The sequence below is a fragment of the Monodon monoceros genome, unplaced genomic scaffold, assembly GCF_005190385.1.
Source record: "Monodon monoceros isolate NGI ecotype Baffin Bay Population unplaced genomic scaffold, NGI_Narwhal_1 Super_Scaffold_7, whole genome shotgun sequence".
Taxonomy (NCBI): domain Eukaryota; kingdom Metazoa; phylum Chordata; class Mammalia; order Artiodactyla; family Monodontidae; genus Monodon; species Monodon monoceros.
Window position 1 is genome coordinate 17,484,174 of NW_021703784.1, and position 23,354 is coordinate 17,507,527.

General features: G+C 37.6%; 1 protein-coding gene across 1 annotated transcript; it reads left to right on the forward strand.

Moving 5' to 3' along the window:
• The first annotated feature begins 2,265 nt into the window (after positions 1–2,265).
• On the forward strand, positions 2,266–3,702 carry LOC114886882 (NXPE family member 2-like). The gene is made up of 2 exons (XM_029207975.1): positions 2,266–2,827; positions 3,644–3,702. The coding sequence occupies exons 1-2, from the start codon at positions 2,266–2,268 to the stop codon at positions 3,700–3,702; spliced, it is 621 nt and encodes a 206-aa protein (XP_029063808.1).
• Positions 3,703–23,354: the final 19,652 nt, after the last annotated feature.

Genomic DNA, 23,354 nt, shown 5'->3' on the forward strand with positions numbered 1-23,354 from the left:
ATGTCCCAGGCACTGTTTCCTTGATTCTTTCATTTTCTTTCAACTCATAAGACTCCGCCTGGCCCCGATTTTCCTTTTCTTCCCAACATAGGTTCTGTAGCTAATTACTTGAACTGTTTTCTCCCCTAAATCCTCAAATTCATTGAACACATGTTTTTCTGTTTGAAGTCTCAGTTTCCTAGAAGGAAAGCATATTTTAATTCTTAATTTGTCCCTTGTACAGTTGTGTTTTTCTGAAGGTTAAAGAAATAATAAGCAAAATTGCTTCTCTAGATATCATACACTGCTGGAGATTACAAGTTAATTTGTATTCTCACCTTATACCACGTATCAAATGAATCTCAGGTTATTTATAGATGCAAACTTTTTAAAAAAAAATCTAACTATTACAACAAACACAGGGGATATAGTCCTTATGAACTCTTCTTTTTAAAATGCAGAAGACCAGCCTCAGTTAAACAAGGGATAAATGATGAAAAACTCTTACAAATAGAATGACATCAATTACTGAATCCACTAAACTATAGTACTGGCCAAAACCAAAACAAAACTAGGGAGATTATGGTGGAAAACAATAAATGTTGTGTGTTCTGACACACAAATATTATAAACTCTGATAACACAGAAATGTTATAAATAACAAAAGATGGAGGAGGGCAGGTGGAGAGATTTCCTTATCATTTTCAGCCTGGTATTTAAAGATACTTTTTAAAGCTAATAAGTACACACACATATATATACATAAATATTAAAAATATGTGTTTTAATAAATAAGTTATACATAATACAATTATATATTATGTATGTATTACATATAGTACTTACATATACTATAGTATAATATGCTAACATTATAGATAATATAGAATATATATTATATAGTACTATATATATCATAGTATATATAGAATATTCTGTATACAGTTATACATATAACTTTATTAAAACACACACTTTTAAGGAAATGGGGTGAACTCAAAGATAAATCATTTAAAGAACAAAAATACAGTAGTGGAGAGGAGAAAACTGGGGCAAGACAGTGTAAATAATTTTGGTCACTGCTTATGGTAGGGAGTCAACAGATATTGCTGAAAAAAGAATATTAAATGTGTTATGTAAATCTGTTGCACGTATTTGTTATATTATATAAAGAAAATTACGAGAACGAAAACACAAACCTGGACTTCCTGGTGGTCCAGTGCTTAATACTCTGCGCTTCCACTTCAAGGGGCATGAGTTCCATCCCTGGTCAGGGAACTAAGATCCCACATGCTGCGTGGTGTGGTCAAAAGAAAAAACCCACAAACTTTTCCATATTTTAGGACATACACATTAAAAAAATGCCCTTAAATTTCAACCCAGTAATTCCACTTCCGAGTAAATGTACAAGATTATTAATTTCCGTATTAGTAGAAAATGAGGAAAATCTGTACGTCCAGCAACAGGTGACTGTTAAAGAATGATACATCCATTCAATGAAATACTTTGAGTCCATCTAAATGGATGACTGAAGCAGCTCAGTATGTGCTAAAATGAAGAGATATTCAGAATATATCCTTACATTAAAAAGCAAGGCACAGAACAATGCATATGTTACCATTTATGTAAAAATAAAAGAGAATATATGTAGTGTGTGTGTGTATGTGCACACACATGCGTATATATACATAGGCTCTGGAAAGGTATTTATAAAAGAGATAAGAGTGATTAATCCTGGGAGGAAAACTGTGTGGCAGGAGACAGGAATGAAAGAGGGAGGCTCCTTTCATACTTCTTTCCATTTTGTATCTTTTCAATTTTGTACCTTGTTTATGCGGTACCTACCAAAAGAACTTGACATTTCACTATTAAAAATGTTTATTTTTTTATTATGATTTTTCCTTTCATTTCATTAGGACACAGACATGGTGAAATATTTCTTAATATTTAATTCTTTCAATGTACTGTTGTAACCACTTCTTAATCAAAAGAATTCTTTTAATATTTTTTAATATCTTTAAATATTTTTTAATGGGCTTTAATAGCCTATGGAATAGTAGTGGAATAGTAATGGAACAATTGACACATAGGTTTTACCAAAAGCTTTCTGTACTTTAATTATGGAAATACCTTGGTGGTAATATATTAATAAAGATATAAATCCAACCTTAAGGTTAACAGAGACAGGCTCAGCTGTGTACACAGAATATGTCTCAGTCTTTGTCATTTCAAGTTTGGTGTGAATAAGAGATGCCTCCCTTTATGCATCACAGAAATACCTTCAAAATGGTCTTACACCATGAAGTACCACTGGATCCAGCAGTTTCACCAACAGAGACTGAGCTGAGAATAAAGGGGATCATGGAGAAACTAGACCAGCTGATCCCACCCAGACCCTTCACCCACGTGAGCTCCACCGCCAGCGCCACACACAGCAAAGCCACCCTCCTCAGCCCTCAAGACACATACGGCAGGGGGGATCAGCTAGGCGTCCTGCTGGAGGTGAGGGACCACTTGGGACGCAGGAAGGAATATGGCGGGGGGTTCCTGAGGACCAGGATGTCCTCCCCAGCCCTGAAGGCAGGCGCTTCGGGAAAGGTGACAGACTTCAACAATGGCACCTACCTTGTCAGCTTCACCCTGTTCTGGGAGGGCCGGGTGTCTCTGTCTCTCCTGCTCATCCTCCCCAGTGAAGGGGTGTCGGCTCTCTGGAGGGCAAGGAACCAAGGCTATGACAGGGTGATCTTCACAGGCCAGTTTGCCAGTGGCACCTCGCAAGTCAATACTGATTGTGCCCTCATTTTAAATTCAAGTGCTGAACTATGTACCTGGATACTCATGACCAAGCAGCCTTTTACTGAAGTCTACAAATAATAAATGTTGGAGAGGGTGTGGAGAAAAGGGAACCCTCCTGCAATGTTGGTGGGAATATAAGTTGGTACAGCCACTATGGAAAACAGTATGTAGGTTCCTCACAGTTGCCATATGATACAGCAATCCCACTCTGGGCATACACCCAGACAAAACTATAATTCAAAAAGATACATGCACCTCAATGTTCATAGCAGCACTATCTACAATAGCCAAGACATGGAAACAATCTAAATGTCCATCAACAGATGAATGGATAAAGAAGATGTGGTATACACACACACACACACACACACACACACATATACACACACACACACACACACAATGGAATATTAGCCACAAAAAAGAACAAAATAATTCCATTTGCAGCAACATGGATGGAACTAGAGATTATCATACTAAGTGAAGTAAGTCAGAAAGAGAAAGACAAATACCATATGACATCACTTATATGTGGAATCTAAAATATGACACAAATGAACTTTTATGAAACAGAAACAGACTCACAGACATAGACAATAGACTTGTGGTTGCCAAGGGTAGTGGGTGGGGAAGGGATGGAGTGGGAGTCTGGGATTAGCAGATGCAAACTATTATATATGGAATGGATAAACAACAAGGTCCTACTGTATAGCACAGGGAACTATATCCAATATCCTGTGATAAACTATAATGGAAAAGAATATGAAAAAGAATATATATGTATATGTATAACTGAATCACCTTGCTGTATAGCAGAAATTAACACAACATTGTAAATCAACTATACTTCAACAAAATTTTGTTTAAAAAGAAGCCTTTTACTATGTGAGGCCTCAACACATGCTCTGTGAGGCCCTGATCATGTGACCACCAGAGACTCAGTCAAGAAGGGTAGAGACTTTTACATAGCGCAAGCAAGCTTTCAAACTAATGTGCATTGAGACATTTTCCTATAGCAACCACTCCAATCATTTTAATTAACAGTGAGCACTGCACTCTCAATGTTCAAATACCTATGGGTTATCAGCATTATTCTCCTAAAGGCCACAGTTCTATCAGGTGATTTTCTCCATACAGGTGGTTCAGGCCTGGGGATGGATGGTTCCCTGCCCTTGTAGGCCCCAAAGTACTGCATCATCCCGTGTTGGTTTCCTTAAATCTCGCCTTTATTAAACTCTCCTGGGTCACCAAGTTTGCGCCTGTCATGTTTCCTCCCGGGCTCCTGAATGAGCCAGAGGAAACTTCACGTGCAAATTTACTAAAAGGGCGTTTACAAAATTGAAAGAAGGTAATGCGGCTGGGGGCTAGACAAGGAGGAAGATGATGAAAGATGAGGAGGGAAGGTGGCCGGGGCCAGCCATATCATGAAGAATCTGTTAAAGGAGTTTGGATTTTATTTCAAGTAAAATAGGAAGATATCAAAGTGTTCCATGCAGGAAGATAGTCTTCTTTCTTATTAATCTGTATTTTATTAAACTAATACATATGCATTGTCCAAAACATCAAATTGAGCTCACTACAGCATCAATTGTACCAAAACCCAACAGTTTCTACCACACTCTCCCCATCCCCCCATACAATCACTCTGAATTATTTTAACTGTTTTAAACATTATTTACCACCATATTTTTTAGCTATTATGCTTATGTAGCTTGATCAACTTAATTTTCTAAACAAATCTCAATTTTATGAACAATCGACTCAATTTTCTGAATAAATCTCAATTTTCTGAACAAATCAGGGATTTTCTCAGGTAAAAGAAGCCCAGAGGCAAAGCAGGGATGGCACACAACCCAATACGCCATCAAGACCCATCTGAGCCCTTTCTGCTCTAACTCCCCTCATTAGCACATGACTTTCTCTCTCATCCTTGTCACCTCAGTGTCTCAAGATGGATGCTGCACCTCCAGCAACTCAACTGTATTCCAGGCAAGAAGAGGAAGGGCAAAGGACACATTTCAGCTGCATCTGCCACCCAATGACTTCTGATCATGTGTCACATGTATCACTGGCCAGATTGATATAAAATGACCACTCTTACTGACAAGAAAGGCAAGGAAATAAAATCCTTTTGCTAAGCATGTTGCTACCGTATGTTCTGTTAGGAGAAGAATGGACCCCAGGTAGGTCTCTAGCAGTGTCTGTAACACTGCTATGTCTTCCTTTTGCCATTTTGGCATGTTATATCAATTCCCTAGGTTGGTTGTAAAAGATTTCGTTCTCTTACATCACACTTGCACCACATTTTCCTTTACTACTTTCTCTAACTATACACAAGGGCTTTACTAAGTTAACTTAGTGGCGTTTTGCATTGCTAATTAAATTTTGCTATCTGCTGAGCCAAGTAGTACACCTTCCTTACCCTCTCCAAAAAAATACAAATTTTTTGGTTTTACTGGAATTTCATTTGCTTCGTTTTCTATGTATTTATCTTTAATTTGTCCACATCCTCCATCATAACTGTCAAAATTCTTCCATTCTTATTTTCCAAAACATTGACGGCATCAGATAAGGTTTCAAGTCTATCTTTATCCCTGCAGAATTCTTGCCCGGAGCCCTTTGCCACCTATTCTGGTTGGGAATGACTGCTTTCCACCTGCTATACAAGGAAGAAAAAGACCTAGGAACTCCTCACCACTTCCCTGTACAGCATCTCTGGTCTCCTGAGTTTACTGCTCATTTGGCTTAAGCATATCTTTCAAAAACTTTCTTAGAAAAGAAAAATTTAATTTTTACTTCTTGCTTATCTAAAAATATCTTTATTCTACCTTGGCACTTTTTGGAAAGTTTGGTTGGGTTTAGATTTCTGAGTTGATTAATGATTCTCCTTCAGAATTTTAAAGTCCGTTATTTTTCAGTTTTCTCTAACTACAGAGTTTGGTGCCATTATGATTCCTAATACTTGCTATGTCATCTGTTTCTCTCCTCACCTTTTTTCTTCAAATCATCTCTATACCCTGGTGTTGTGATTATTCAATTTAAGGTCGGTAGGAGTAGGGATTTTTTTAATTTATTGTGCTGGACACACCCTAGATCTTTTCAAACTGGAGGCTAGTGCTCTTAATTTCGGAAATATTGTATTTTCCTGGTATTTTCTCTATTTTCTCCTTCTGGAATTCCTAATAGTCTATTATATCTCCTGGATTTACCTTGTAAACTTAAGTTTTCTACTGTATACCACTGTATCTTTTGCTATATTTTCTGCCAGATTTTCTTGATCTTACCTTTTAGCACTTCTGTTGTTGATTGTTTTTTTTCCATCACTATATTTTTTTTTCATTTTAGAGCTCCTAATTGTTCTCTGGTTATACTTTTTCACAGCATCCCATTATTTCCTGGATGCAATATTTTCTCTTACATGACGAAAACATTCAGATTATTATTATGATGTGATAAATTTTTTGAAATTTTATTTTATTCTTTACTTTGTCCCTGTTGCTTCTGGGTTTCTTTTATCTGTGTGATTATTTAGTCTCTCTTTCAAGTAGGAGGTATTCATCAAATACCTGAAATCCTTAGATGTCTGCTCATATCTTTTCATTGGGCACTTGAAAATCAACACGGATGCTCTATGTACATGGATGGGGCTGGTCAACAGGAACATCTCACTGTGCAGTGATAAGGTGGCAAAAGGCCTATTCAGTGGACTACACACACACACACACACACACACACACACACACACACACACACCAGTACCTGGAAGCTTTTCTCTTGGCCCGTCCATTTTCTCAAGAGAAAAACATCCCCTAATCTCTGAGGAGTCCAGCTCCTGTCCAAAATCCTATGTATGATCTTTCAGGCCTGACCACAGGTAACTGCAAAGGCTTTATCTGACAGGTCTCATGGGGAAAGCTGTCCCACGTCCCACACCAGACCTAGTACACAGCCAGTGTTTGGCAGTTTCTGGAGGTAGTTACAGTCAAGGACGCAGACTTCCAGCCATGCTCTTTTGCATATCTTCACTTAGAAAGGTGCCTGACAAATAGTGAGCACCCAATAATATTAGCTGAACAAATGAAGTGTCTGCAAAGTGGCAGGCACCATGCTAGGCACTGGGGATACAGTGATTGTACCAGCACCTGGCCTCATGGAGCTTATATTCTAGAGGAGGAATCTGAGGCTAACGGAGGGACCCTAAGTTCATCTGGATGTGTGGTAGGGGGAAGGGCAGTCATGGAAGCCTTCCTTGAGAAAGCAGTATTTGAGCTGAGATATAAAAGTTGGGAAGGTGATAGAGATGGGGATGGGGCAGAGAAAAAGAAAAGCATCTGAAAATCCAGGAGGAAGGGTAAAGCATGGTGTGGCCATATCATAGTGCCGTATTATGGGAGAGAGTGATGTGAAATGGAGCTGGAGATATTGGGGCGGGGAGAGGGGGAGGGCAGGTGGCAGTGTGGAATGAAAGCCACACCAAAGATTTTGGTCTATTGTAAGGAGATAGTAGACCATTGAAGGGTTTTTTTGTGTAGGGAAATGGGGGAGGGGAACATAATCAGATTAGCTTTAAAAAAAAAAAGATCCATCTAGCTGCAAATTGGATGACAGGTTAGAGTGGGTCAAGAGTATTTGTGATTTGGGACAGAAGAAAAATGTTCTACAGTTAGGTTTTAGAGATGGCTGCATATACTAAAAACTACTGAATTGTACACTTTAAATGGGTAAATTTATGCTATGTGAATTATATCACAATAAAGCTGGTTTGTTGGGGTAACTTTTTTTTTTAAGTAAATGTGAGGAAACAAGTTTTCAGGCTATTCCTGTAACCTGGATGATAGGATGATAATATAAGCCAGGGTGACACTGGCAGAAATAAAGAGGGGTAGGGAGATTCAGAAGATATTTAGCAGGCAAAATAAAAATGGACTTGTTTAATGGAGATGCTGACCGAAAAAAAATGCACAACCTAAAAGTTGAGAATTATGTTTTCTTTGATGGACAAAACTGAGGACTGAAAAGCTTGGAAGACAGTCTCTCAGATAGCTCTGAGGGACAGCTCCAAAGAGGTAAGGGAGGAGCGAGGATATATAGGGGTTTTTGCAACAAAAACCAGGTAGTTGGAACATCAAAAGATTACTGTTGATTAAAGAAAACCAGATATCTCAAGTTAATGAATTTAGTGAGCTTTTTTGTGTATGGGAAGATGCAAGAGTCTGGGCTATTGAAATCATTCCTTTTATATGCACCTTAACCATCTAGGTAGGGCCAGTGCCCTGCTTTCCATCCTGACTTCCCTCAGGGCGCACAGTAGGGGGTGGCTGCAGTGGCCTAGAGCTTGATGGTGGCAACATCCTTTGTTTACTGATATGGCAGGCAACATTTTTCATCCACAGAGAGGAGAGAACAAGAATATACTTCTAACCCTCACATATACGGTCAAATGATTTTTGACAAGGGTGCCAAGACAATTTAATGGATAAAGGACAGTCTTTTCAACAAAAAGTACTGAAAAAACTGGATTCCGTATGCAAAAAGAATGAAGTTTGATCCTTACCTTAGACCATGGAAAAAAATTAATTCAAAATGGATCAAAGGCCTACATTTAAGACCTAAAACTATAAAACTCTTAGAAGAAAACAAAGAAAGCTTTATGACATTGGATTTGGCAATGATGTCTTGGATATAACACCCAAAGCACAGGCAACAAAAGCAAAATTAGGTAAATTTGACTACATCAGAATTTAAAACTTCTGTGCATCAAAAGACACAATCAACAGAGTGAAAAAGCAACCTATGGAATGGAAGAAAATAACTGCAAATTAAATACCTGATAAGGAGCTAATATCCAGAATGTATTAAAGAACTTTTACAACTCAACAACACAAATCCAAACAACCTGATTTTTTAAATGGGCAAAGGACTTGAAAAGACATCTCTCCAAAAAAGATATGGCCAACAAATGGCCAACAAGCAAAGAAAAGATGCTCAATATCACTAATCATTAAAGAAATGATTTAAATGACTAATCATTTAAAGAAATGTAAATCAAAACCACAATGAGATACCATCTCACACCCATTAGGGTGGCTGCTATAGAAAATTTTTAAAAACAGAAAATAACAAATGTTCACGAGGAGGTAGAAAAATTGGAACCCTTGTGCACTATTGGTGGGAATGTAAAATGGTGTGGCCACCATAGAAAACAGTATGGCAGTTCCTCAAAAAATTAAAAATAGAATCACCAAATGACCTAGCAATACCACTTCTAAGTATATATCCCCAAAAGAATTAAAAGCAGAGTGTCAAAGAGAATTTGCACACCCATGGTCATAATAGCTTTACTCATACCAGCCAAGAGGTGAAAGCAAACCAAATGTCAATCAACAGACGAATGGATAAACAACATGTGGTTGATACACACACACACACACACACACACACACACACAGAGGAATATTATTCAGTCTTGAAAAGGAAGGAAATTCTGACACATGCTATAACATGCATGAAACTTGAAGACATTATGCTAAGTAAAATAAGCCAGTCACAAAAAGACAAATGCTGTATGATTTCACTTATATGAAGTATCCAGAGTAATCAAACTCATATAAACAGAAAGTGGAATGGTAGTTGCCAGGGGCTGGGAGGAATAGAAGAATGGGGAATAGTTATTAATGCACATAGAGTTTCAGTTTTGCAAGATGAAAAAGTTCTGAAGATTGGTTGCACAGCAATGTGAATATACTTAACATTATTAAGCTGTACACTTAAAAACAGTTAAGATGATAAATTTTATGTTTATGTGTATTTTTCTGCATTTTAAAATATATATATACTTTTATTTCTTCTAACACAGTAGAGACAATGTAATCTAAAAAGACACCTGCTAGGACTTCCCTGGTGGCGCAGTGGTTAAGAATCCGCCTGCAATGCAAGGGACGTAGGTTCAAGCCCTGGTCCAGGAAGATCCCACATGCCGTGGAGCACATGTGCACCACAACTACTGAAGCCTACACAGCTAGAGCCGGTGCTCTGCCACAGGAGAAGCCACTTCAGTGAGAAGCCCGCGCACCACAACGAACAGTAGCCCCCACTCGCTGCAACTAGAGAAAGCCTGCGTGCAGCAATGAAGACCCAAGGCAGCCTAATTAATTAATTAACTAATTAAAAATACATCTGCTCAAAATACCCATAAATTCTAGGTGATTTATAACATCTTTTTTAAATGAATAATCTTATAAAATCCCATAGAATTTCATATCATATATAACCTGGCAATTACCAAATTTATATATATAATGTGGACATTTCCTCTCATGTCTCCCAGCATCATAAATTCAACTGTCAATCTACATCTCCATTTGTATGGCTTAACAGACATCTCAAGCTTATGATCTAAGTGTCCAAAACCAAATTCTTGATTTTCCTCCACCAAACTGTTCTATCCAGTCTTCCTCATCTCAGCAAATAGCAATACATTTCTTGCCAGTTGTCTAAGCCTAAAACCCTTGAAGTCTCTCCCATATATTCAATATTCAGTTTATTATCAAATCCTATTTTCTCCACCTTCAAACCATACCCAGAATTTTACCACTTCTCACCACCTCCGCCATAACCACCCAAGTGTACACCATCATCACCTCTCACCCCACAATACTGCAATAGCCTTCAACTTTGTCTCCCTACTTCCATCCTTGGGCCCCATAGTCTATTTTCTAACTGCAACCAGACAAATCCATTTAAAATACAAATCAGATCACATTCGTGCATGTCATACCTTTGCTCAAAACCCTCCAATGATTTTTGATCTCACTGAGAGTATAAGCAAAAAATCTTGTCCTGACTCACAAGGCCTTACATGTTCTTGCCTCTCATTACCTCTCTGGCTTCATATCCTGCCATCATTGTCCCTCATTCATTACCCTCCAGCCTCACTGGCTTTCTTATTTTCACTCAGACAGGAAGAAAGGGGCCTGAAATCCCTGCATAAGCCTAAACCTTCAAAGGGCTACTCTCAGAGAAAGGGAGAACTGGAAAAAAATATACCCATGAAAGATGACAAAGAAGTTTGTCTGTCTTGTCCTAGATTCTGATAGAAAAAGGGAAGTCTCCCTTTACGAGTTAGTAAGCACAGACCTGCCTTGATAAAGATCTGAAATTCTAATCCATACTACCTGTTCAATTCAGGAAACCTCAATCCAATAACTAAGTAAATAAATAAGCAAGTAAGCTGGGGCTAATTCCCTAGAGGAACTTGACAGAAACAAATACAAACTCTTTCTGAATTCACACACTCAAACCAAACCACACATAATTCCCATGGTAAATCTCACCAACCATAATATGATTCACAATCCAGATTTACAACAACACAAGAAAACCATCTAGGGGACTTCCCTGGTGGCGCAGTGGTTAAGACTCTGCACTCCCGATGCAGTGGGCCCAGGTTCGATCCCTGGTCAGGGAACTAGATCCCACATGCATGCTGCAACTAAGAGTTCACATGCCACAACTAAGAAGCACAGAAGCTGGGCTCCTTTTTTAATAGTCTCACCAATATAATGAGATCGTAAGTCTCTCCAAAAGCTTCCCTCTGGTCCTGAACTGTAATGCACTTCCTTTGACAGCTCTCTTGGCTTTCTTGGAGCTTCCCTGATCCATTAGCCCTGGAATAGATAAGGCACCTGCCTCCATGCCCCAAACAGTTCTCCCTAAAACTTTAAGTCACCATACTTGAACAGCAAAACAGTCATCCAGAATCCAATTGTTTCCTACATAAAAAATCTCTTAACTACACCACAACAATAATAGATATTACGTCCTCCCAAATTAAAAAGAAGGTCATTCAAAGATGATGTGAGGTTCATGTTCATTTCAATGCCTGAAGAAGTAACAGGCTAATTTTCTGTTTCCCTTTTTTGAAGGTCTAGTCTATACACTGAAATAATGGAACAGATTGAACCCAATGAAGTCTCAGCATGTAACTATAAGTCTGCTCTTTGTTGTAAGAGGTGGTGCTTAGGGCAATGGTTCTCAAATTGACTGGATGTCTTAGAATCACCTGGAGGGCTTTTTAAAAAGAGATATTCTCCGGTTTTTACACTGAAAATTAGGTCTGGAATAGGGTCCCCAAATCTATTCTTGTTTGTTAACTCCCTGTGTAACACTGCTAAATTTTAGAACTCCTGCTTTAGACGATGACATTATTACTCGGCCTCAGTCCTGATCTGGCTCCAACATAATGGTCTTCAGGGTCATAAGTTAGAGTTGTTGTTAAAGATGGCAGCATATTCCTAAGCAATTCATGGGTCAAAGAGAATACCAAACCTGCAACTACAGAAACAGTCTAGAAAGTCTAGAAATAGACCTACAAGATACATTCAACTGATTTTCTTTCTTTTTTAATTTAATTTTATTTATTTTTGGCTGCATTGGTTCTTCGTTGCTGCTCACAGGCTTTCTCTAGTTGCAGCGAGTGGGGGCTTCTCTTCGTTGCGGTGCGCGGGCTTCTCACTGAGGTGGCTTCTCTTGTTGCGGAGCTCAGGCTCTAGGTGCGCAGGCTTCAGTAGTTTTGGCTCACAGGCTCAGTAGTTATGGCTCGTGGGCTCTAGAGCACAAGCTCAGTAGTTGTGGCGTACGGGCTTAGTTGCTCTGCGGCACGTGGGATCTTCCCAGACCAGGGCTCGAGCCCATGTCCCCTGCATTGGCAGGCGGATTCTTAACCACTGCGCCACCAGGGAAATTCTCAACTGATTTTCAACAAAGGCACCAAGATAATTCAATAGGAAGTGGATAGTTTTTTCTACAAATGGTGTTGGAACCACCAAAGAGCTACTGGGTAAAAATTAATGAATCCTGACTCTACACTTCATCCCAAAAGTTAATTGGAATGAATGATAGGATCAAAAAAAGCTAAAACTGTGAAGCTTCTACATGAAAATATAGAATATATTTGCAATATTCAGGTAGGTAAAAATTTCTTAAATGAAACACAAAAAACAATAACCATAAAAGAAAAAAAATTACAAGAAGGGAATTCATTAAAATTAAAACCTCCTATTCTTCAGAAGACACTGCAAAGAAAAGATAAACCACAGACTAGAAGAAAATATTTAGAATCATAAATCTGACAAAGAACTTATATCCAGAACATATTAATATAAAGAATTCCTACAACTCAAATAACTAAAAGACAATCCAATTTAAAAATAGTCAAAAGGCTTGAACACTTAACAAAAAAAGCTATATAAATGGCCAAGAAGAAGCACACAAAAAGATGCCTAATATCATTAGACAACAGAGAAATACAAATTAAAACCACAATGAGATTTTATTTTATACCCCCCAAAATGACTAAAATGAAAGACTGACAATACCAATTATTAGTAAGGATGTGAACAACTGGAGTCTCATGCATTTCCGGATGGAGTCTGTAATGGTACAACTACTGGAAAAAGATGGGCACTTTCTTTAAAATTAAGCATACATCTACCCCTTGGCCCAGCAATGCCATTAAGTATTCACCCAAAAGAAATGAAAACATATCCACAAAAAGACTTTTACAGGAATGTCCAGGCAGCTTTATTCATTATAGTCCAACATTGGAAACACCTCAAAAGTCCATCCAGAGGACATAGGATAAACTGTGGTACAAACGATACAATTTTTAAAACTCAGTAATTTTAAAACTCAGCAGTTTAAAAAAAAATGTGCCGCTGATACAAGCAACAATATGGATTAACCTAAAATTCATTATGCTGAGGGAAAGTACTCAGACACAGAGAGTACTACTGTATGATTTCATTCATATGAAGTTCGAGGATCAAAAAATGACTCTGGTGATAGAAATCCAAACAGTGGTTGCCCAGTGGGGGACTGATTGGAAGCAGGCAGAAGGAAAGCTGAAGGGAGGGACTCTGCATCTTGCTTGGTGTGTTGGTTACACAGACTTGTCAAAACTCAACAAACGGTACAATTAAGAAATGCATTTCACTGTACATAAATTTTACTTCAATAAAAAACTTATCAAATTGTACTATTCAAATATGCGCATTTCAATGTTTGTAAATTATACTCAATTTTTACAAAAGTTAAAAAATAAGTGCAGCTATAGAACATTACACCTATAAAAGCAACAACATCTACAAATCAAAATTGATATGGTAAGGATAACTACATTCAGAAGAAATCTCACAGCCTTAAATATATTTATTTTTAAAAACAGAAAATGAAAATAAATTTGAAAAAATGTCAAAAAAGAAGAGAAACCTGAGAGATAAAGAGAAATGCATTTAATAATGATGTAAAAATAATGATGTAGAAATTATTAGAAAACAAAAATAGATATGATAAATAAATCCAAGAAATAATTTCTTTGAAAATATCAATAAAATAGACAAAGCTTACAGATTTAGACAACAGAAAATATATTCAAATCATTAAAAATGAGAATCAGGCTTTATTCACAGATATACAAGTACCCTGTAATGCTATAAGAAATTTAAGTGTACCACTCTAAGCTAAAATATCCAAAAATAAGGATGAAACACACGATTTTCTAAAAAACACATAACCTTCCAGAAATGATTTGAGAAATTAGTCCATGTGGATACCAACAACTGCAGAAGAAATGGAAATTTTTGCCTAGGGAATAACTCCAAATGCTGTACCATGTCTACACAATTTTACTAGTGAGTTCTAGCAGAGCTTCAAGGAAAGATAATTCACATATCACTTAAAGTGTTCCAGAGTACAGAAAAAGATGGCACACTGCCCAATTCATTTTCCCAAACCAGCAATACTCTAATCCCCAAGTCCAACAAATAGAACACAAAAATGTAAATCACAAACTAATCTCCCTATATAACATGCTAATCCAGTAGCATGTAAAATATACCAGTCAGTTAATTAGTCACTTCAGTACCTCAGAAGATTAAAAAATAGTTCTTTTAATAAATGCAAAGATTAAAACATAAATGAAACATTAAAATAAATACAAAAGCTTCCTGACAATAGAGGAAAACCTCCTTAATCAATTAGAGAATAGTTATTGTATAGAGATAGCCAATATTAGAGTTAATGATGAAATACTAAAGCTCATTCCCATTAAATTTAGCAACAAGAGCAGTGTGCTGGTTATTATTTAGCACTTTCCTGGAAGTTCTAGCCAATGCAATAAAGGACAGAAGAATTCTTTTAATTGGTAAATTTTAGAAACATGGGGACAAATTACTCTCTATTTTCAGATCATGCTTCTTTAAATGGAAAACCTAAGTAAATCAAATGAAAATTCACTAGTAGAAGTCATTAAGGTAATTAGTTTTAAAATATACAAAAGTCTAGAGAGCTTCAAGATAGGGTAGGAGTAAGACGTGGAGATCACCTTCCTCCCCACAAATACATCAGAAATACATCTACATGTGGAACAACTCCTACAGAACACCTACTGATTGCTGGCAGAAAACCTCAGACTTCCCAAAAGGCAACAAACTCTCCACGTACCTGGCCGAGTGGCTGACAGGGTCTTGGTGCTCCGGCCAGGTGTCAGGCCTGAGCCTCCAAGGTGGGAGAGCCGAGTACAGGACACTGGTCCACAAGAGACCTCCCGGCCCCATGTAATATCAAACAGCAAAAGCTCTCCCAGAGATCTCCATCTCAATGCTAAGACCCAGCTCTACTCAAGAACCAGCAAGCTACAGTGCTGGACACCCTATGCCAAACAACTAGCAAGACAGGAACACAACCCTACCCATTAGCAGAGAGGCTACCAAAAATCATAATAAGGTCACAAACACCCCAAAACAAACCACTGAACACTGTCCTGCCCACCAGAAAGACAAGATCCAGCCTCATCCACCAGAACACAGGCACTACTCACCTCTACCAGGGAGCCTACACACCCCACTGAATCAACCTTTGCCACTAGGGGCAGACACCAAAAACAACGGGAACTAAGAACATGCAGCCTGCCAAAAGGAGACCCCAAACACAGTAAGTTAAGCAAAATGAGACGACAGAGAAACACACAGCAGATGAAGGAGCAAGGTAAAAACCCACCAGACCTAACAAATGAAGAGGCAATAGACAGCCTACCTGAAAAAGAATTCAGGGTAATGATAGTAAAGATGATCCAAATTCTAGGAAATAGAATACAGAAAATACAAGAAACGTTTAACAAGGACCTAGAAGAACTAAAGAGCAAGCAAACAATGATGAACAACACAATAAATGAAATTAAAAATTCTCCAGAAGGAATCAATAGTAGAATAAATGAGGCAGAAGAACGGATAAGTGAGCTGGAAGATAAAATAGTGGAAATAACTACAACAGAGCAGAATAAAGAAAAAAGAATGAAAAGAATTGAGGACAGTCACAGAGACCTCTGGGACAACATTAAATGCACCAACATTCGAATTATAGGTGTCCCAGAAGAAGAAGACAAAAAGAAAGAGACTGAGAAAATATTTGATGAGATTATAGTTGAAAATATCCCTAATATGGGAAAGGAAGTATTCAATCAAGCCCAGGAAGCACAGAGAGTCCCATACAGGATAAATCCAAGGAGAAACATGCCAAGACACATATTAATCAAACTTTCAAAAATTAAATTCAAAGAAAAAATATTAAAAAGAGCAAGGGAAAAGCAACAAATAACATACAAGGGAATCCCCATAAGGTTATCAGCTGATCTTTCAGCAGAAACTCTGCAAGCCAGAAGGGAGTGGCATGACATATTTAAAGTGATGAAAGGGATAAACCTACAACCAAGATTACTCTACCCAGCAAGGACCTCATTCAGATTTGACGGAGAAATTAAAACATTTACAGACAAGGAAAAGCTAAGAGAATTCAGCACCACCAAACCAGCTTTACAACAAATGCTAAAGGAACTTCTCTAGTCAGGAAACACAAGAGAAGGAACAGACCTACAGTAACAAACCCAAAACAATTAAGAAAATGGTAATAGGAACATACACATTGATAATTACCTTAAATGTAAATGGATTAAGTGCTCCAACCAAACGACATACAGACTGGCTGAATGGATACAAAAACAAGACCTGCATATATGCTGTCTACAAGGACTCACTTCAGACCTAGGGACACATACAGACTGAAAGTGAGGGGATGGAAAAAGATATTCCATGCAAATGGAAATCAAAAGAAAGCTGGAGTAGCAATTCTCATATCAGACAAAATAGACCTTAAAATAAAGACTATTGGGCTTCCCTGGTGGCGCAGTGGTTGAGAGTCCGCCTGCCGATGCAGGGGACACAGGTTCGTGGCCCGGTCTGGGAAGATCCCACATGCCGCAGAGTGGCTAGGCCCATGAGCCATGGCTGCTGAGCCTGTGCATCCGGAGCCTGTGCTCCACAACAGGAGAGGCCACAACAGTGAGAGGCCGGCATACCGCAAAAAAAATAATAATAATATAAATAAATAAATAAATAAATAAATAAAATAAAGAGTATTACAAGAGACAAAGAAGGACACTATATACTGATCAAGGGATCAATCCAAGAAGAAGATATAACATTGTAAATATTTATGCACCAACATAGGAGCACCTCAATACATAAGGCAAATGCTAACAGCCATAAAAGGGGAAATCGACAGTAACAGAATCATACTAGGGGACTTTAACACCCCACTTTCACAATGGACAGATCCAAAAATGAAAGTAAATAAGGAAACACAAGCTTTAAATGATACATTAAACAAGATGGACTTAATTGATATTTACAGGACATTCCATCCAAAAACAACAGAATACACTTTCTTCTCAAGTGCTCATGCAACATTCTCCAGGATAGATCATATCTTGGGTCACAAATCAAGCCTTGGTAAATTTAAGAAAATTGAAATCATATCAAGTATCATTTCCAATCACAATGCTATGAGACTAGATATCAATTACAGGAAAAAATCTGTAAAAAATACAAACACATGGAGGCTAAACAATACACTACTAAATTACCAAGAGATCACTGAAGAAGTCAAAGAGGAAATCAAAAAATACCTAGAACCAAATACCAATGAAAGCACAACAATCCAAAACCTTTAGGATGCAGCAAAAGCAGCTCTAAGAGGGAAGTTTATAGCAAATCAATCCTACGTCAAAAAAAAGAAACATCTCAAATAAACAACCTAACCTTACACCTAAATCAGTCAGAGAAAGAACAAAAAAAACCCCAAAGTTAGCAGAAGGAAAGAAATCATAAAGATCAGATCAGAAATAAATGAAAAAGCAATGAAGGAAACAATAGCAAAGATCAGTAAAACTAAAAGCTGGTTCTTTGAGAAGATACACAAAATTGATAAACCATTAGCCAGGCTCATCTAGAAGAAAAGGGAGAGGACTCAAATCAATAGAATTAGAAATGAAAAAGGAGAAGTAACAATTGACACAGCAGAAATACAAGGGTTCATGAGACATTACTAAAAGCAACTATATGCCAATAAAATGAACAACCTGGAAGAAATGGACAAATTCTTAGAAAAGCACAACCTCCCAAGACTGAACCAGGAAGAAATAGAAAATATAAACAGACCAGTCACAAACACTGAAATTGAAATTGTGATTAAAAATTTTCCAGCAAACAAAAGCCCAGGACCAGATGGCTCCACAGGCAAATTCTATCAAACATTTAGAGAAGAGCTAACACCTATCCTTTTCAAACTCTTCCAAACTACAGCAGAGGGAGGAACACTCCCAAACTCATTCTATGAAGCCACCATCACCCTGATATCAAAACCAGACAAAGATGTCACAGAAAAAGAAAGCTACAGGCCAATATCACTGATGAATATAGATGAAAAAATCCTCAACAAAATACTAGCAAACAGAATCCAACAACACATTAAAGAAATCACACACCATGATCAAGTGGGGTTTATCCCAGGAATGCAAGGATTATTCAATACACGCAAATCCATCAATGTGATACACCGTATTAACAAACTGAAGGATAAAAACCAAATGATCATCTCAATAGACTCAGAAAAAGCTTTCGACAAAATTCAACACCCTCCAGAAAGTAGGCATAGAGGGAACTTAACATAATAAAGGCCATAAATGACAAACCCACAGCCAACATTGGTCTCAATGGTGAAAAAATGAAACCATTTCCACTAAGATCAGGAACAAGACAAGGTTGCCCACTCTCACCACTATTATTCAACATAGTTTTGGAAGTTTTAGCCACAGCAATCAGAGAAGAAAAAGAAATAAAAGGAGTCCAAATCAGAAAAGAAGTAAAACTGTCACTGTTTGCAGATGACATGATACTATACATAGAGAATCCTAAAGACGCTACCAAAAAACTACTACAGGTGATCAATGAATTTGGTAAAGTAGCAGGATACAAAATTAATGCACAGAAATCTCTTGCATACCTATACACTAATGATGAAAAATATGAAAGAGAAATTAAGGAAACACTCCCATTTATCATTGCAACAAAAAGAATAAAATACCTAGGAATAAACCTACCTAAGGAGACAAAAGACCTGTATGCAGAAAACTATATCACACTGATGAAAGAAATTAAAGATGATACAAATAGATGGAGAAGTATACCATGTTCTTGGATTGGAAGAATCAACATTCTGAAAATGACTATACTACTGAAATCTACAGATTCAATGCAATCCCTATCAAACTACCAATGGCATTTTTCACAGAACTTGAACAAAAAATTTCACAATTTGTATGGAAACACAAAAGACCCCGAATAGCCAATGCAATCTTGAGAAAGAAAAACGGAGCTGGAGGAATCAGGCTCTCTGACTTCAGACTATACTACAAAGCTACAGTAATCAAGACAGTATGATACTGGCACACAAACAGAAATATAGATCAATGGAACAGGATAGAAAGCCCAGAGATAAACCCACACACATATGGTCACCTTATCTTTGACAAAGGAGGCAAGAGTATAAAATGGAGAAAAGACAGGCTCTTCAATAAGTGGTGCTGGGAGAACTGGACAGCTACATGTAAAAGAATGAAATTACAACACTCCCTAACACCATACACAAAAATAAATTCAAAATGGATTAAAGACCTAAATGTAAGGCCAGACACTATAAAACTCTTAGAGAAAAACATAGGCAGAACATTCTATGACATAAATCACAGCAAGATCCTTTTTGACCCACCTCCTAGAGTAATGGAAATAAAATCAAGAGTAAACAAATGGGACCTAATGGAAATTAAAAGCTTTTGCACTGCAAAGGAAACCATAAACAAGACAAAAAGACAATCCTGAGAATGGGAGAAAATATTTGCAAAGGAAGCAACTGACAAAGGATTAATCTCCAAAATATACAAGCAGCTCATGCAGCTCAATATCAAAAAAACAAGCCAATCCAAAAATGGGCGAAGACCTAAATATACTTTTCTCCCAAGAAGACATACAGATGGCCAAGAGGCACATGAAAATTTGCTCAACATCACTAATCATTAGAGAAATGCAAATCAAAACTACAATGAGATATCACCTCACACCAGTCAGAATGGCCATCATCAAAAAATCTACAAACAATAAATCCTGGAGAAGGTGTGGAGAAAAGGGAACCCTCTTGCACTGTTGTTGGGAATATAAATTGATATAGCCAATATGGAGAACAGTGTGGAGGTTCCTTACAAAACTAAAAATAGAACTACCATATGATCCAGCAATCCCACTACTGGGCATATACCCTTAGAAAATCCTAATTCCAAAAGAGTCATGTACCCCAATGTTCATTGCAGCACTATTTACAATAGCCAGGACATGGAAGCAACCTAAGTGTCCATTGATAGATGAATGGATAAAGAAGATGTGGCACATATGTACAATGGAATATTACTCAGCCATAAAAAGGAATGAAACTGAGTTATTTGTAGTGAGGTGGATGGACCTAGAGACTTTCATACAGAATGAAGTAAGTCAGAAAGAGAAAAACAAATACCGTATACTAACACATATATATGGAATCTTAAAAAAAGAAAAAAATGGTTCTGGTGAACCTAGGTGCAGGACAGGAATAAAGATGCAAATGTAGAGAATAGACTTGAGGACACAGGGAGGGGGAAGGGTAAGCTGGGACGAAGTGAGAAAGTGGCATGCACATATATACATTACCAAATGTAAAACAGATAGCTAGTGGGAAGCAGCCACATAGCACAGGGAGATCAGCTAGGTGCTTTGTGTCCACCTAGAGGGGTGGGATAGGGAGAGTGGGAGGGAGACGCAAGAGGCAGGAGAAATGGGGACATATGTATATGTATAGCTGATTCACTTTCTTATATAGCAGAAAATAACACACTATTGTAAAGCAATTATACTCCAATAAAGATGTTAAAAATATATACATATATACAAAAATCAACAATATGTTTTTCTATATACCACCAGTAATCAGTTAAGAAATTTAACAGGAAAAAAGTCCCATTTTAAACAACCATCAGAAATATAAAAGGCCTAGGAAACTTCTAATAAGAAATGTGAAACACCTTATATGATGAAAACTACCAAACTTTACCAAGGTCCAGAAAAGAAAATGTTTATTTGAATGTTTAATATCATAAACATTAAGGTAATCTTAATGAAAATACCAATAAAGTGTTTAAGAAGTTAACACAATAATTCCAATGTTCGTTTAAAAGAATCAACAAGTTATAATTGGCAGAAATTATTTTAAAAGATGTGTAATAAGATAATAATAAAAGATGTATAATATTTGTTTTACCAAGTATTAAAATGTACTATAAAGATACATAAATTACAATAATAGAGTATTACAACAGGAACAGGAAGGAAGAATCAGAACCAATTGTATATAATAATTTCCCTCTGTGATAAAAATGCCATCTTGAATCAAAACAACCCTCTGTGGGAGGAAGTGGAGTTATTCCCATTTAGCAAAGGAGAAAACTGAGCATCAGATAGTAAAGTAACTTGCTCTAAGTCACCCAGTTAGCACCCAGCTAGAAAACATTATTAACTGTGATTACTTCCTGGAGATGGGGTTACAAATGATTTTTTTCTACTTTGTGATGATCCCTTTCTATAATGAACAGAAATAATAAGGATGATATTTTTGAAATATTAAACTGATGTAAGTTTCATTTCCCATATGTTGTGTTATCCTGCCTAATCAACAGCATTCATTCAACATTTTGGGGAGACAGGGAAGTATTGCTCAGGTTTGATCTTCAAACCAGAATTCTAGCACATAGGAACAAGAAAAGATCTGAACACTAGGTCTGGTTGTTTGTTTTTTGAGGGGACAATACCTCAAAAGTGTATTTAATATCTTTCATATATCAAGAGAGTCAAATCTGGCCAACTTGATCAGAGTCTTACAAAATCCATAGAACAGGCAAGAAAGAAGATATGGCATTCCCATCACATAGAGAGGAAAAGTAGAAAGCCCTTTGGCCACTGGGAAAAGAAGCTGGGAGAGGAGAGAGAGAGGTTATCAAGGAGAGTCCTCAATTCTGTTCCCCTGCCTCCCATATCTCTCACTGTCAAACCTTGGGTAAGGTTTGCAATAAAAATACTCCAGATAGTTTGAGGTCATGCCAAAAGCAAAGAGGAGACTTGAATTTCCTTTTCCATTTGGAACTTTGATAAAAGAATGGCTTGCAGGTACCTTGTGCCAACATATAATAGAATGAAAATGAAAGGGGAGGGGAGAAGGGAGCAATATTGCTGGGTCACATAAGGGCATCAGCATCAGTAGGAGTTAAGTGGGAGCTCAGGAATCAGTGGGTCATCTTGCACTTCCCTTGACTAGAAAACACAAGCTACATCAGCCACAAAGACATCAACAACAGCTGCAGAAAAGACAGAAGCAGACTCTCAGAGATGAAGTGGCACAAATTACACACGGATCAGAGTTCAGTGGGAACCAACCGAGAAAGCCCTTTCTTAGGATAGAAATCTTTCCTTCTACCAGGAGGTCATGTAAGCGTCTCTGTGCCCGGATAGAGGTAAAGAATGAGGAAGACAGGGCAATCAAGAGGAATATGGCAGGGAGAGGAATCCTCCAAGATTGTCCATTTACCAGCAAAATGGGGAAATAATCTGAAAGATACCATTTATCTGAAAGATACTAGAAGAGACATTGACCTGTGATGGGAAATTTCACTATTGTCCCCTCAATAGCAGAAGCAATATTCATCCAGTCACAAAAAAGTTAGAAAGCTATATACTATTTTACATATCTGAGTTTTAGTTTATCAGCTTTGGCCCTGCTGTGTGTTTTTCCTAAGAATATCTAACATGTTTTTCTGCACTTAAAGTGTGCCAGGCACTGTGCTAAATGCTTTACATGCATACCATACTCCATACAATAATCCCAAGAGGCAGGTGCTATCGTCATCCTTGAACTGCAGAAGAGCGCACTGTGACTTAGAAAGGTTAAGTAAATCTGACCAACATTAGACCGCAAATAAGTGACAGTGAAGATTTGAACCCAGTGCCAGAACCCTCTCAATACCCTCTCAACCTGTGTACCACTATTACACTCACTCTCTGGATGCTTAAAGAAACAGAATAAATGACTAACCCAACCAGCAAGAGGCAGAA

Bases quoted from the DNA above. Each gene is read 5' to 3' on its own strand.
- LOC114886882 (XM_029207975.1), top strand. From the start codon at position 2,266: ATGGTCTTACACCATGAAGTACCACTGGATCCAGCAGTTTCACCAACA. The intron at 2,828-3,643 runs AGCCTTTTACTG...ATTTTGTTTAAA, and splicing joins CTGGATACTCATGACCAAGC to AAGAAGCCTTTTACTATGTG.